The 15,411-nt window shown below is 35.0% G+C and overlaps 1 protein-coding gene across 5 annotated transcripts in view; it reads left to right on the top strand.

Annotated features, from left to right (window-relative positions):
* Window positions 1–15,411, top strand: part of NOL4 (nucleolar protein 4) — a 413,504-nt gene that overhangs the window by 116,154 nt on the left and 281,939 nt on the right. For all 5 annotated transcript variants that reach the window (XM_053206588.1, XM_027068732.2, XM_027068730.2 and 2 more), the window contains one exon: window positions 2,672–2,804. In XM_053206588.1, the coding sequence (XP_053062563.1) occupies window positions 2,672–2,804 (133 nt within the window). The remainder of the gene's footprint in view (window positions 1–2,671; window positions 2,805–15,411) is intronic.

Below are 15,411 nucleotides of genomic sequence, written 5' to 3'. Positions count from 1 at the left end.
CAAAGATAGTAATTTAATCAGTCAATAATTTGAATAGAACTTACAGAATGAATACATGCACTTAGTTTTGTTAAAGCTCTTTATAAATGTAAGCAATTGGATAATTTATATTCTAATAAGGAGTAGAATTGTGAAAAATAAAATGTATATCAGAGGAAATCATAAAGGAAAATGTTTAAGATAGTCACAATCATTAAGACACCTATGATTAATAGAATGGTGATTTCTTTTAAAATTAAAATAGCAGGTACAGTTGGTTGTATAACCATTTAATTTGTTGTCCACATTTCTTAAAATATATACTTATAAGACTGTTACTTATTGATGATAAAATGTGTATTGATTATTCATAATGTGCTGTAGCAGTTTATATAATCATTCCATGGATCAGATATTATCTCTTTGTATCTAGCTTTCCTTTAAACTCACACATACATTCTGACATATACATACATTTACACACACACGTGTGAATACACACACACACATATATTTAAGATGGTATATATTAGAGATGAAATTTTACTGGACTATGTATATTTAGCTATTTTTAGTATATATAATTGCTGATTCTACAGACTATGTTTATATAAAATACACAGCTAGTTTATAAACACATATTTAAATTTACTTTATATTTTATTTTATATGTATATTTTTTACTATTATATTTAATATATTTAAATGTATTTACTATTATATTTAATCTTTACTATTATATTTAAATTTATTTTTGTATGTGTTCATAAAACATAAGTCCTATTATATACTGCAGAGTTTCTTATGTATTCTACATAAAAATATTAAAACAGTTTTGTACTTATTTATCTGACCTTGTCCTAAGTACTTTAAATATTAGTATATTTGCTTAACCTTTATATAGCCCTATGAGATTAATACTATTATTCCCATTTTATAGATGAAGAAATTGAGGCACAGAAAGGTTAGGTTACTTATTTAAGGTAACACATCTAAGTGGCAGAGCTGGATCTGAATCAGTCAGTCTGGCTGTAGAGAATGTACTCTAAAATTCCATCATGTCAGACACTATATATAGTGAATATAATAAATATCTGTATCACCTACATGTGTGCATATATATGTAGGCATATGTATATGGTATACACTGATAAGATTGATGTGCACATTGAATTCTGTTATTTTTTTCTCTTTTTAATATATATATTTATTTCAGATGCTTTGGATTTTCTTAGAATTTAGAATTTGAGAAAACATAATGTACCAAGAGAGAGGGCATGCCGCTGGGAGAAGTCTATGTGGCTGATTGCCCAGAGGCCTCACAGGGTGTCATTTCCTTGCTGAATTAATGAAGAGATAGTTCTACTCAGTATACCCGGGCATGATCAGACCTTTGGTAAAGGAAGGACACCAAAATCATCTTGACCTGACCTATGGATCAGAATGCCAATTTGTTAGTCTACTAGAACGTTCCTGTCCCCTAACCATAGCAACTTCTTTGCTGATACCAAGATGTCATTTAGGAAGCCAAGGTAACTCTTCCTGTTCAAAGAAGTTATTTTCTCAAGCGTGAGTGACTTCATATGAATCCCAGTTCTGGTGTATTATAGTGGGATACATTCTTTAACTGCTCTGTGCCTCAATTTCTCAATCTGTAAAAGTGGATGAATCCTGGTACCCAATTCACAGGTTGTGATAAAGATGAAGTGAGTAAACAAGTATAAAGAACAGTTACGTGTCACATAAATAGCACTACTGCTATGGCGATTGCTGATTTCTATATTAATGCTAAACTTTGAGATCAGACATTTACAAATTAAAGTCAAACCTGGTGATTTTGATTAAGTACTTGCAATATGTTACACAAGTTTCTCAGGCCTTTCTGCCTACGTAAGCATACCATTTGGCTGAAAATCGGTTCTCTCAAAGGAATTTGCTTCAGTGAAACGATTTACAGCAAAATATCTTAGACTTGGTTTACCTTAATTTTTGACAGGTTTTGATGAGTTGGGCATTTGGAAAACTGGCCTTTTGGTAATTTAGCCACTCGGCGAACTGGCTTTTGGTAAATGGATCTTTCACACTTCTACCTAGAACTTGTTTTTGTGGTTGCAGTACAGCATATATTCACTTATAAGGAAAGAAGGGAGGGGTTAAAATCTTGCTTTCAGGAAATGTGGATTTTCAATCTAGCCATGTAAGTTTGTCAATTATTAGAATCCATCCTGTTTGCCAAGGAAAATTTTTTGTGTAAGGTTTTCTTATCGCATCCTAAGATTTTGCTTATAATATTTTATTAGGTCATTTATTTTTGGACTCAAAACATATATTTCTCTATATTTTATGTTTTGTGACTGACTGTCCTAGGGAAGTTTTTACTAATTAAAAAAACCATTTTTTCATTGTTAAGGATAATTCTCCCAAGTACATCCTTCCTAAACATGTTATTTTGCCTTTTAAATCTGCCTGTACTTAGATACATTGTTTGATTTTTCACAAGCCTTGAAATTCCTTAAAGAGAGAAATTATTACATTATTTATTTCAAGTATCTATTAATATGTAACACAATTTACTGAGTTCTGTAAAAGCTAACTTACTGGCTAAGCTCTAATTGACCCTGTAGATATAATGGTCACTATTTGAATGTGTTATATTTTATGATGCTTGATGATATTTTAAAACCATTTTCAGGATGAAAGTTCAATAGAAAGCGATGAATTTGATATGAGCGATTCAACACGGATGTCAGCCGTGAACTCTGATCTTAGCTCCAATCTTGAGGAGAGAATGCAGAGTCCTCAGGCTCTTCATGGGCAGCAAGATGGTAAGCCTTTCAAACTGAACAAACAAATCAACAAAACAACAAAAACCCAAGTCAGAGTTTATTTAAACAACAACCACCTCATGCTTTTGTGCTGATTTTTTTTATCTGTTCCTGTGGGGACTTTTCTGTAGACTCAGGTTCCATTATCTACTTCCTTATTTTTGGATTCAAGTACTTTGTTCAAAACTAGGGTGATAGACTGGTTTATAAACAGATGTTAGTTATAAAAATCCAAGCTTTCCCATGTTTTGCTCCCTGAACTTAAATGTGTTGTACCAGTGTAATTTGGGTTTCTGCAGTATTTCCTAGCTTTGGTTTCTCAGGCCATAATAGTAAAGAGTTTAAAATGATCAGAAGAGTAATTTGGATGTTTTAATTTTCCTAAAAGGCAAAGTTGTAATTAAAAACAATTTATCTAAAAGAATAATTTTGCTGGGGTAAGAAGATTTTTGCTGGGATTTTGAGCTACTTTATAAAGCTGTAAGTGAAAAATCAATCATAATCTCTTATTCCTGGGTCCATTGAAAATTCCAGAATTATCCAGTTGTTGTTGATAGGAAGAAAACTGGATAGGTAGAGAAAGTAGACCAGGCAGTTAATATTTTACGTATACTGTTTGCAGAGATCTTTGAAAGTTATCTTTATAGATTTCTGTCTTTGTAAATATAAAATTATGTATGGAAGTAAATGTGCCTAAGGTAATCGTGAATGAAAATTACGGGTTGTAAATAGGAGGCAGTTGGCCAATTTCATCCAACATTAGTTTATTATTCCTGTCATTAACAAGTTTACATGAACTTTTTGACTATATAGTTTTGTGCCTACATCTCTAGATAGGGAAATGAAAAGTTTTCCTTGCTTTCTCTGACGCTTGCTATTAAAAACTGGTTGTAAAAGATTGCTGCATTTCTAGCTGCTGATCTGCTTTTGCTGTCAAAGTTTAAGAAATCCCTAGTTTTAGGTATACCCAAATTTCAAAAAAAAGGTGGCAAACATGTTTCTTGTTTACAATTCAGATGAGCCTAAAAGATTTTGGTGTCCTTGTTGGCATGAATTACAAGGAATGACGCATGCACTGATTGATCAGTGGCTTTAAAATCTTATTTTACCTACTACACAGTGGACTAGCTATTGTGGTAGAAAGGACATTTACTTGGGAAATTTGTTTCTTTTTTAATGCTTATTTATTTTTGAGAGAGAGACAGAGAGAGTGCGAACGGGGGAAGCGGCAGAGAGAGAGGGAGACAGAATCTGAAGCAGGCTCCAGGCTCTGAGCTGTCAGCATAGAGCCCAATGCGGGGCTCAAACTCACAGACTGTGAGATCATGACCTAAGCCGTAGTCGGAAGCTTAACTGTCTGAGCCACCCAGGTGCCCCAACTTGGGAAATTTCTAAGAATGGAATTTTTCTGGTTCAGATATAGATTATCTTTTCTCTTTTAAAATCTGAGCAGACATCTTCAGATTTTGACTTTTTATTGGAAATTGCATAGCACTGGGATCATAGAATAACTGAACTATATATCAGTGACAAATATATTTATGTATATATCACTCTACTAACATTTGTTCGTGTACTTTGCCTATTTGCACCATCGTCTTTTTTAGTCTATAATTTTGGAGCATGTAAATAACAAGAGAATGTGTCTCACGATGCAAATTCATGGTTTTGTTGATTGAAGTTGTCAGTTGTGGATATTTTGCTAGGGGATAGCTGATGTGATATAAATCTACATTGATTCTAATACAATTCAGTGGAATAATTTCAAACACTGTTTACTCTTGGGAGAAAACACTTTCTCATCATATATGGATGCATGCCTCAAGGATAAGGACATAGCTAGTCATTCCTTCTCCAACCTATCCCTAAGTCTTCTCTTATACAAATGCCTTTTCCTCTCACTTCTCATTGAGTTTTCTCTTGCAAGCATTTCTTTTGTTTTCCTGCATCATAGCTTTTCCCCAGGATGACTATATAAGCATGGTGTGATAAATGTCCTCTATACAAAGCTTCCATTGATCCCATGGTGCCCTTCCATTCAGTGCCCCATTTCTCTGTACCATTCCCGCAAGACACTTTCCAGAAAAACTCATCTAAAGAGTTGTCTCAGCATCTCCACTTTCTCTCCTCTACTTCTTTTGCTCATCTCGGTAAGCTTCCATCCTTGCCACTCCCTGTTGGAGTGCTCTAGGGCACAACCCTGAACTCTCTCCTCCCCTACACTTACTCTCTAAATGATCACATTGACTCGTGTAGCACCCTGATGAATCCCAGATTTGCTTCTCTAAGTGCTGATATCTTTCCTGAGCTCAGGACTATCTCCCCCAAACACCTAAATTTTAATATTCTTCAGAGGACTCACCGCTGTATGAAGTATTATTTTTCGTATTTATTAGCTATTTCTCTTCTAGAATACAAATGCCATATTAATGGATAGATCTTATGCTTTTGATTTTCCTTTCAGTTGCTCTATTTGAGGTAGTTCTTAAATACTCCATTATTTAAAAAAAATGAAAATATAACTTTTTACCATTACCATGAATTTTTGCCTAAATTTTACATATTTTTTTCGTTTCTCCTTTCCCCTGATAATAGCACTCCCATATGTAATCCTCATTGACAAACTACTGTATCATTTCATTTTTCTCTGTACTTATAAATACATGCATCAATGAACATACCTACGCATACAAACACACACACACATAAACAAAAATATGTACATACTGGGAAGGTTTGATCACCATTCTTTTATAAAAATATGTTCATTCTCTCTCTTGTTCCCTCCCTCTCTCTCTGCCACTCCCACTCTCTGTCTCTCAAAATGATAAAAAAAAATAGTTCATATTATTTGCACTATACTGTATCTTGTTTTTCTCATCCAATGTTACCTTTTAGAGCTTTCTATATGGTGCATATATATGTAGATGAAGGAAAAAAAACACATGGTCCCTACCTCCATAAAACACACAATCTAAAGGAATAAAAGTATACGTGATACCACCCACATTTGATTACTGTTCAATTAACCAATGTGGGAAAATGCCAGTCTCTGTAAAAATAAGAATTCAATGTGGTAAAACCTGTAGTTTATGTCTACCTTTCTAAAGTCAGTGGGGACTCTGGGTGCTAGACCTACATTGGATCTGAGGGTATTACTTTCTTGTACACCTGGTGTACGTGATATTTGGGAGTAGTCAGAAGGTAGGGACTTATGATACAACAAATCCACTTTTGGGTGGGCAATCCACATGCACCTCCAATCTAGTCCCTCCCAAAGTTTCTCAACTTGGGCACATCATTTGTGGTTGTGGGGGATATCCTGTGCATTGTAAGATGCTTAGCAGTGTCTCTGGCTTCCACTCACCACGTCACTATTAAAACCTGTCTCCCGAGTTGTGACAACCCAAAATGTCTCAGACATTTCAAATGTCCTATGGGGAGGGGCATAAAGTCCCTAAGTTGAGAACAACTGGTATAGGCAGAAAAGGCAAGTCTGGGTTAGAATCCTGTAAGATGGAGACTGAAGAGACCCAATAAAGAGAAGTTTAGAAGTGGAGGTTGGGGAGGAGTGAAGGAAGTGTGTTCAATCCACTTTCTGAGATAATGGAAATGTTCTGTATTTGTGTGTTTTATACTTGTGGTAGTCACCAGCCATGCTGCAACTATTGAGGACTTAAAATATTGCTGGTGCAACTGAGGGACTAATGTTAATTTAATCTGATTTCATTTTAATTAATGTTAATTTAGATTAAAAGTCACATGTGCCTAGTGGCTACTGTATCAGATGTGTAGGTCTAGAATATTGTTTTGCTCAGACTTGGCAGTTAAATTCCTTTCTCTGTAGCCACGGGTTTGATGTGTCTGAAGTCTTTGTAGAAATTGAGAAAAATCTTATATTTTAACAGTCAGCTGGAACTCTAGTTTAATATTTATAAAATATGAATAACAACATTTTAAATGTTAAGTTAAAAGGTTCCATTTTCTTTAATACAACATGATTAATGTATTATTGTAAAGAAATTAACATATCGTGATTTTAGAAATGCTTACCTATAAATATAACACAGGTAGGTACAACAATGTCTTTATTGGGCACCATATAAAAGGGAGAGTTAAAAATCCCTTTTAAGAGCTTTTTTTTTCTCACTGTGGTTATGAAGGATTTGCAATATATTCATTAAGGGAAATAATGTAAATTCATTGGGAGATATATGTATATTATGTGTGTTGGAGAAAGAGAGGAAAAGAAGAGAAATGTCTTGCCACTGGGCTAGATAATTAGGTGAAGGTCAAATAAACACAACTGGAATGAAGAATTTAGAAAAGGAAAGATCGATGTATAATATTCAGGTTTTGTGTTTATTTTAAGCTTCTAGTGCTTCCCTAAGTCAACAAAAATATAAAGATAAAAAATGTGCAGAAACTCTGAATCTTAGCATAGTACTTAATCTATTTTACATTTGTTTGTTTGTTTTAAGTTTACTTATTTATTTTGAGAGAGAGCACGAGCATGTATGCACAAGCAGGGGAGGGACAGAGGGCGAGTCAGAGAGAGAATCCCAAGCAGGCTCTGTGTTGTCAGCGTGAACCCCATGTGGGGCTTGACCTGAGCTGAGCTCAGGAGCCAGACGTGTAACTGACTGAGCCGTCCAGGCCCCCCAAACCTATTTTACCTTAAATAAGTGTGCAACATAATGGCTCGATATAGGTAGTTACTGTTAAATGACCACCACAGTAGGGCTAGTTAACATCCATTACCATACATAGTTACAATTTTTTCTTATGGTAGGAACCTTTAGAATCTACTTTTAGAGTCAACTTTGAAATATACAATGCGTAATTATTAACTATAGTGACTATGCTGTACATTATATCCCTAGGACTTACTTATTTTGTAACTGGAAATTTGTATCCTTTGGCCACCTTCACTGGATTTTGGGTAAAATATATTAAGCTATGTAAAACTTTTTGACAGACTTAAAATAATGCCTCTAGGTTAAAATCATTTAAAGATTGCATAATCCCTTGAGTTAATCATAAAAGCAGGAGGTCCTTGAAGCTATCATGAAATATAAGTAGCTTATCATAAAGAGGCTCTCCTGTGCAATGGTTGTTGTTTACAGAATTCCGAAAAGCATTCCCAGATCAAGAAGCTTAAAGATGCTCTGTATTCAGGTGTTTGTCAGTTTGTAAGTGTCTAGTTCTGTCATTTAATTGGATTAGAAGTAGAACTGTGGTCACTTAGGCTTCTGTCCACAGATTCTAGAAATTCATGGGAGCTTGTAATAGCTCAAGAAAACACTCTTTTTTCTTAATTATTTTCTTCTGAAGTTGTACATTCTATAAACTGCTGATTTGTTTGTTTTGTTGTTGTTGCTGAGGTTATTTATTAAAGGATGTCTGGCAAAAGAGAAGTGTCAGATTTAGAGACAGACTTGAAAGTTTCAGTTCAAAATAAACATTCAATTTCATTTGATAGAAGTATACTTTTACAAGAACCATTTTAATTGCTTGTCTGAGTCAATACTATATTGTATATTATTGATAGTTTTGCAAGGGAATATTTGTACTTTATTAATCTCAAAAATATGTTTACATAAGAGCAAAGGATTTCTGTATTTTTGAGTCAAAACAAATTGTTGTATTTTTCCCTGTTGCCCATTTTCTTAAGATTATTGGAGTAGAGGGGCGCCTGGGTGGCTCAGTCGGTTAAGCATCCCACTCTTGATTCAACTCAGTTACTGATCTCAAGGTTTGTGAGTTTAAGCCCTGCATTGGGCTCTGCACTGATAGTGCAGAGACTCCTTGGGATTCACTCTCTCCCCTTTCTCTGTCTGCCCTTCTCCTGCTTTCTTTCTCTCTCTCAAAATAAACAGGAAAAATAAAAAGATTATAGAGTACAAAGGTAAGTTGAGGTACCCCTTTAACTCTGCACATTACTTTAATCATCTTTAAAAGTAAGGGATTGCAATAGAAAAAATGTATACATTCTCTTCAGCCCTCATTTTTTTTTTTTTTATGGTTTTGGTAGTGACATCACAGAATATATTGCTTTTAAGTGTGTGTTCAGTGTCCCCAGATTGTTTCTTGACTCAGTGGAATAATAGAGACTATTTTAAGCATAGGTTTTTTTTTTTTTTTTGCAGTATTTGGTACTTCATTTATGCATCAAACAATGACTTCTTTATACATTTGAAACCTTAATAAATAACATCCAATATACCAGGCAAAGGGCTATGATAATATACAGAAACAAAAAAGAGAGAGAAGGATTAAAGAGTTCATTAACACTTCAATGTCTACCCATGACGGATGGAAGAAATATATTCAAGGCAACTTTTTCATTCAAAGATGTGTTCAATAACTCTGTTAGCATGTGGAAATACATAGTTGATTTGCTAGAATTTAACCCTCCCCCACACTTTCTGCATAATATTTATATTCTAGAAATGTTTTGATATGTTTCACTTGGTCAGACTATTTTTGACAAACAGGAAAAAATTGAATTGGAATTTAGTGATAACCTGCATACAAATATTAAACTATTACATATATATATATATATATATATATACATATACATATACATATACACACATACAAACACACAGTCATCCTTAATTATAATAAACTGAAGATTTTTGGGTTTTACTTCACTGCTAAAAACAGGCCAGTTGTTTACCATAAATATCAGTTTAGTGAAAACAAAAGAATTTATATAAGTTATAAATATCTTATAGGGTAACTAAATAATAGGTAAATGCTCTGCATTCCAATCGTTTGAATTGCATACCTTTGAGTAAAATCATAATTACAAAAAAAATGTGGTTCCCAGGTTCTAAAGGCCAGAAGGCAGTTTCTGAAACTCAGAAAAATATCTTGTTTTGAATCTTGTTGGGAAACAAAAATTGAATCTCACTGATGTCCACTTAGTCTTTCAAACCGTAGTTTGATTAGAACAAATATCTCTCTGTAGAAGCTAGGGTTAAAATCAGGAGTGCATGGATATTTTGTTTGATAACATATCAGTCTAGAACACTTTTCCTATATAACAATACGTAGTGTACTGGTTTCCAAAGAATGTTAGCAAGAAACCCATTGAAATACCATTTCTATGTGAAATATTTTTCCAAAATGTTTTCAGCTCCTTTGTCTTCGTAATGGGGATCTTCACCTCTCACTAACACTTATATGATACAGCATTAACCCCCAAAAAGAGCCATATTCAGGAGCTGAGTAGACAACATGGAGGCACATGTCCCATTCAGGCATATAATTTTAATAAGTATCTTACATGGAGCCTTGAGCATCCTTAGACAAGGGTAAGTGGTGAGAGACCCAGTCTTTCATTATTAAGTCAACAAATACCTATTGAAACCTAGAATGAGCTACACAATAGGGTTATAAGGACAGACCTGACATGTAAGGTTGAACCATATGAAATTGCCATATTGGTTCAACCTAATAGGTCACGCTCTAAAATAACTTAAAGTAGAACATGAAGAATATGAAAAGCAAACTATTTTTGAAATTGGGATTTCTGTTTCAGAACAATGATGCATACACATGGGCATTGCGTGTATCTTGACTTACACATTTGTAAAGACCAGACTCATGGGACCACCTCAAATGAGGTAACTAAGACAATCATAAGGGAAAGGTATGGAGCCAGTGTTCCAGGTGTACTTTTATTTTCCTCACATTTCTACCTGGAAGTTTGGGAGGGTCAGGATGGCAGCGGTCTAAAAGGTAGTGAGTCATGTGGGTATAGTCATGCTCAAATGCTGTCTTTAGCCAGTGTTACCTTCTGAATTACCTTCAGAGTGAGGATTGATATGCATGGGTTTCAGGTAGCCCTGTTTTCTTCGTTAGGACAGCTGTTATATATTGCATTTCTTTAATATTTCTGAAAATGTTCCTCTACTCACCTACTAAATTTTACAATTTTTTTGGAGTCTTATTTATCTGAGTATCATATACATTTGAACTTAATTTTCGAATACACACACACATAACACTCTTTTACTGCTGTATATACGTGAATAAAATTTTATTAAAAGTATGTTCATGACTAAAATTGCATCTAATTTAGCTGAATGGGATGGTTCCAAGTAATTATTAAAGCATATAAACCGGCAATAAAAGCAATAACTATTCACTATTTAATTTAGTTGGAAATCTAATAAAACATGTTTTTAATAAAAATGATGTAAAACAGTATAGTTAATACAAAATTAAATTTAGTGTTTCATTTTTTATGATGTTGAGTTTTAATTAGAAAAGCTATTAACATTTTTTTAGGTGCAACACCAAATTCCCTATTGACCTATTGTCTTGCGTAAGTAAGGCACTTTCTTTGTTCCAAAACTTTGTTTTCCTTTAATACTTTATAATTGTTCAGGATATTTTGCATAAAGCAAAAAATATTGAAAAGAAATTTTTTGCATAAATATAATAAAATATTTTACTTCCCAAATTGAAACTGTCCTTAATGGTGTTACTCTCAAATTTTAAGTTGCCATACACTTCTTCAATTACCTGAGAATTATACACTGGTGCTACTTTTTCTTAATCCAAGTTGTTCTAATGCCAAATTAAAAAAAATAATTTACCTGAGAGATTCATTATTCTGGGTTGAGGTGGTTACACGGATTTAAAAAAAAAAAACATTTTTAAATGTTTATTTACTTTTGAGAGAGGGGGCATCGAGGGGCAGAGAGAGAGGGAGACGGAGAATCCCAAGCAGGCTCCGTGCTGCCAGCACAGAGCGCTCTTCATGGGGGCTCTGAGATCATGACCTGAGTCAAGATCAAGAGTCAGGCGCTTAACTGACTCAGCCACTCAGGCGCCATACACCGGTGAAGTTTTCAGAAAGCTTTCTCTTCGTGGCGGTGGCTCTATGAATAATTATATCATAATTTTCAGAAATATAAAATATCTTTATAAGTAAATGAAGAAGGTAGATAATTAAATGGAGTGTTTCTATGAACTGGAGGAAATTTTGATTGCTAGGTTCTGTTGTAATATTATGTATGCTTACGTGTGTGTGTGTGTGTGTGTGTGTGTGTGTGTGTGTGTATTTAATCATTTGAAATTGCTTTTAGGCAGTTACTCGACTTGCAAAAGCAGAAGAAATAGCAATTTGGCTTACCTGTAAAACGTAAGTGTGGAAAAAATATGTTTAGTTATGTATTTCCTTTAAATGCTTTTGTAGGGAATATTTTCTTGTATTTAGAGTGATAATATTTGAAAGTTTACTTTCCTTTTAAGTTGAAATTCCACTTCTTCATATTTTACTCATGTTGCATAAGTGGTTTTTCATGTAAGTGAGTGCTTGTTTACAAATTTAGCTTATTGATTTCAGTATAAAGCTTGCACACTCAGGACACCAGTCTAATCTTAGCTAGGTCCTAGATCTCTGGAAAATTAAGGGAAATTGGCTAGGCTCCAGTTTGATTTGGAGAGTCTAATCTGATCAGTGAAGGATGTCAGATTAATTTGGAATTTTACTTCTGGGGTAATTCTTTGTTTTGAAGTATTGTTCTTGTGCTTGGTCATTAACTTCGTGGCAATATTCACCGGTCCATGAATGATTACATGGATCCAACATTCAATATTTTAGCACCTCCAGGAGACGCCAAAATTCCGTTGGGGCTAAATAGCAGATACTAGACCCTTTAGTCCTTGAATGTTGACTTCTGCCTGTCTGATAATGCATAAATAAGGTAAGAATGCACATGACACTGGGGAGATGTTAGAAAGTATATATCTTTTGAGCATTTATTCAAATAAATTTTGAGCCTATAAATTCACGTATCCACCTATATTATAGAATCATAACTGCTTGAATTGTACAAATTTGAGTCTAAGTAGCTAACTTTTTTTTTCTAAATTTTTGTTTTTACTGTCACCCTTTTTAAACTCTCACTATAAAGTCAACACCATGCTGTGTTTCTTTACAACTCTCTTGGCAGTGTGGGTCAGCTAGCTATTACTTAAAAGAAAAACAAGCAAACAACTTTAGCCTTCGGATACAAATAATTTCAGGGTTGAATTATTTCAGGGCTTTGAAGCTGGTGTTGCATAAGAGTTGTAGAGACAGAAAGCAGTTACAAAATGGTGCTAAATTGACCATAAAATCTTTATTTACTAGGTTTACAAAGATCATAATTGGATGATAGGTTCATGAAAGGAAAGAATGGTCAGAGGATATTGAAGAAAACAGTTAAAAGGGTATTTCATTACATTCATTATAAATTTGTAGTATAGTTGCTTTCTTATCACTCTTACCTGTTTGACCGGCAGTGCCTACAGGTGGGAGACCGTACATCTTCTGAATCCCTTCACCCTGCCTTTGGAGTCAAGAACAGTGTTTGGCATATCATAGAATGTAGTTTTTGAACTGAAATACTGTTTGAAATTTCTTCTTCGTCTGATTGCTTCGGAGGTGAAAGTGGACTCAACTCTTACACTCAGTCCTTCTCGCCAAACATTAGACACACAGTGGATTTCCTTGCCCGTGAATGAATATTCTGTCCTTTCTACATCTCACTTTGGGGTTTCTGATGCCAGTTGCTGTCTTCCTCCCAAACCCAGTCAGGAGCAGTGGAACATTAGGAAGCTTTGAGTCCTAAAGTGAATTCATGAAGGAGGCAGCATGAACAATCTCTTAAGTTCAAATCTTGACACCTGGCTGCTTGTCCCAGCTCTTCCAGTAAATGAGTCTTGCAGCCTTATTTAAGAAGTATTGTCTTCAGGCAACCGTTTCTACATCTGTCAATGAGAAGCTCAGATGACCTCTCTCTAAGACTTATTCTGGCTCTGGAACACTCTGTGCACCGTTTTAGGATTCTCTCTTGGATCTGTAATGTTTTCTGTTGTTTTCATCCTGACACAACATTTTCCTTTAAAAGATATCATTTTCTATGTATCTTTAAACTGCTTTAAATGTTTTCTCAGGCTAGAGGAAGGGATTAAAGAGTGATGTAGACATCCCCATCCTTCTCCCAGCTAGCCCTTGGCATCTTTTTTTTTAAGTTTATTCATTTGTTTTTAGAGAGAGAGAGAGAAAGAGAGAGAGAGAGAGAATGAGAGCAGGGGGGAGGGGCAAAGAGAGAGGAGAAAAGAGGGAATCCTCTGTGCTGAAGCCTGACACGAGGCTCGAAATCATGATCTAGCCGAAATCAAGGCACCCCCTAGCCCTTGCCATATTTAAACAGCCATTTTATTTATTGGCTTTTTCTTATTTAAATTCCAGTTAGTTATCATACAATATAATATCAGTTTCAGATATTGTAATTCCAGGGTACATGTATGAAGAGTACTTAGGGAACCAGGGTGATTGCTGACCACTTTCCCTCCAGTCTTGACTGCAAGAATCTTCCAGGGTCATTTTCTGTCTTGTTTTTGCTGCCAATCTTCCATGCCTTTGGCAAGAAACTGTAGTCAGCACAAAGGCTGGTAGGTATTGCCAATATGTGAAATTAATGCTCCCATTTTTCCCCCTCTTCTTCATGAACATCGTTCATAAGAACCCTTATCCCTTATTCCTTCCTAAATATATGTATATGTGTATGTACATATATATGTATGAATGGCTGTGTGTGTGTGTCGAGAGAGAAAGGAAGGGGGGTAGTGGCTGTGTGTGCATGTGGAAGGGATGAAAGAGAGGGAGGGAAAGAGGGAGGGAGGAGGAGTTAGTTCTAGTACTTCCAACAATTATGATTATCTTCCTTCAAGCACTTTTCATAACATTTATCCTGAGCTCCTGAGGTACCGGAGGGTTTCCTAGGATTTCTTTTAACAGCAACATCACTGAAGCTTTGACAACCTTAATTGTCTGTATACATTCCAGAAACTTTGCGATTCTTGGCAGTCAGGTGTCAATCAGCCCATCTCTCAGTCTGGGGATTTATTTCACTAACATATCATTATTGCCACTGCCTAATAACATCCTGGAGAATACATTCCAGCATCATACAGAATAAAAATTACAACTCATCACTGCTTATCTCTGTTCTTATTCAAATCTGTAATAAAGCAATCAAGAAAAATCAGATTAGCATTATAGGTACAGGGGAGTTTGGTACACTGAACAATGATGCCAGAGTTCTGACTTGGGCTCAGTGAGGACATGCTTACTCACTTAATGCATGTCAGTGACATCAGCAGTTTGTTTATCTCAAATGTGATGTGCATAATTCTATTTTTGAATTGATGAAACACATCTAGACTCTCATCTGAATTTAACCATTGAAAATCAAATCGTGGTAAGATATTTCCAATAGAAAGTGAGGATAAGCGATGATGAGAACTGTCTTGATTGCTTCCTGTACATGGCGCTGCCCCAAGAATTAACGTTTCAGATTTTCACAACAATCCTATGAGGCATGAACTGTTGTTATTTTTATGGTAGAGGTGAGGACATGGAGGCTAAATAACTAGTCTGTCATCACCCAGCTGCAAAGTAGTAGAAGAAGGATCAGAACACGGATATTCTGGATCTGGAGCCTGTCTCTCTAAAGATGAGTTTCTAAGTTGCCACAAGCCCACATCTATCACCACCGCATTTACCATATTCTGTAACTTGTGCTTGCTTAACGCA

The sequence above is a fragment of the Acinonyx jubatus genome, chromosome D3 (genome assembly GCF_027475565.1).
Source record: "Acinonyx jubatus isolate Ajub_Pintada_27869175 chromosome D3, VMU_Ajub_asm_v1.0, whole genome shotgun sequence".
In the NCBI taxonomy this organism is placed as follows: Eukaryota; Metazoa; Chordata; class Mammalia; order Carnivora; family Felidae; genus Acinonyx; species Acinonyx jubatus.
The sequence above is the reverse complement of the archived record's forward strand: the minus strand, read 5'-3'. Positions and strand labels throughout refer to the sequence as shown.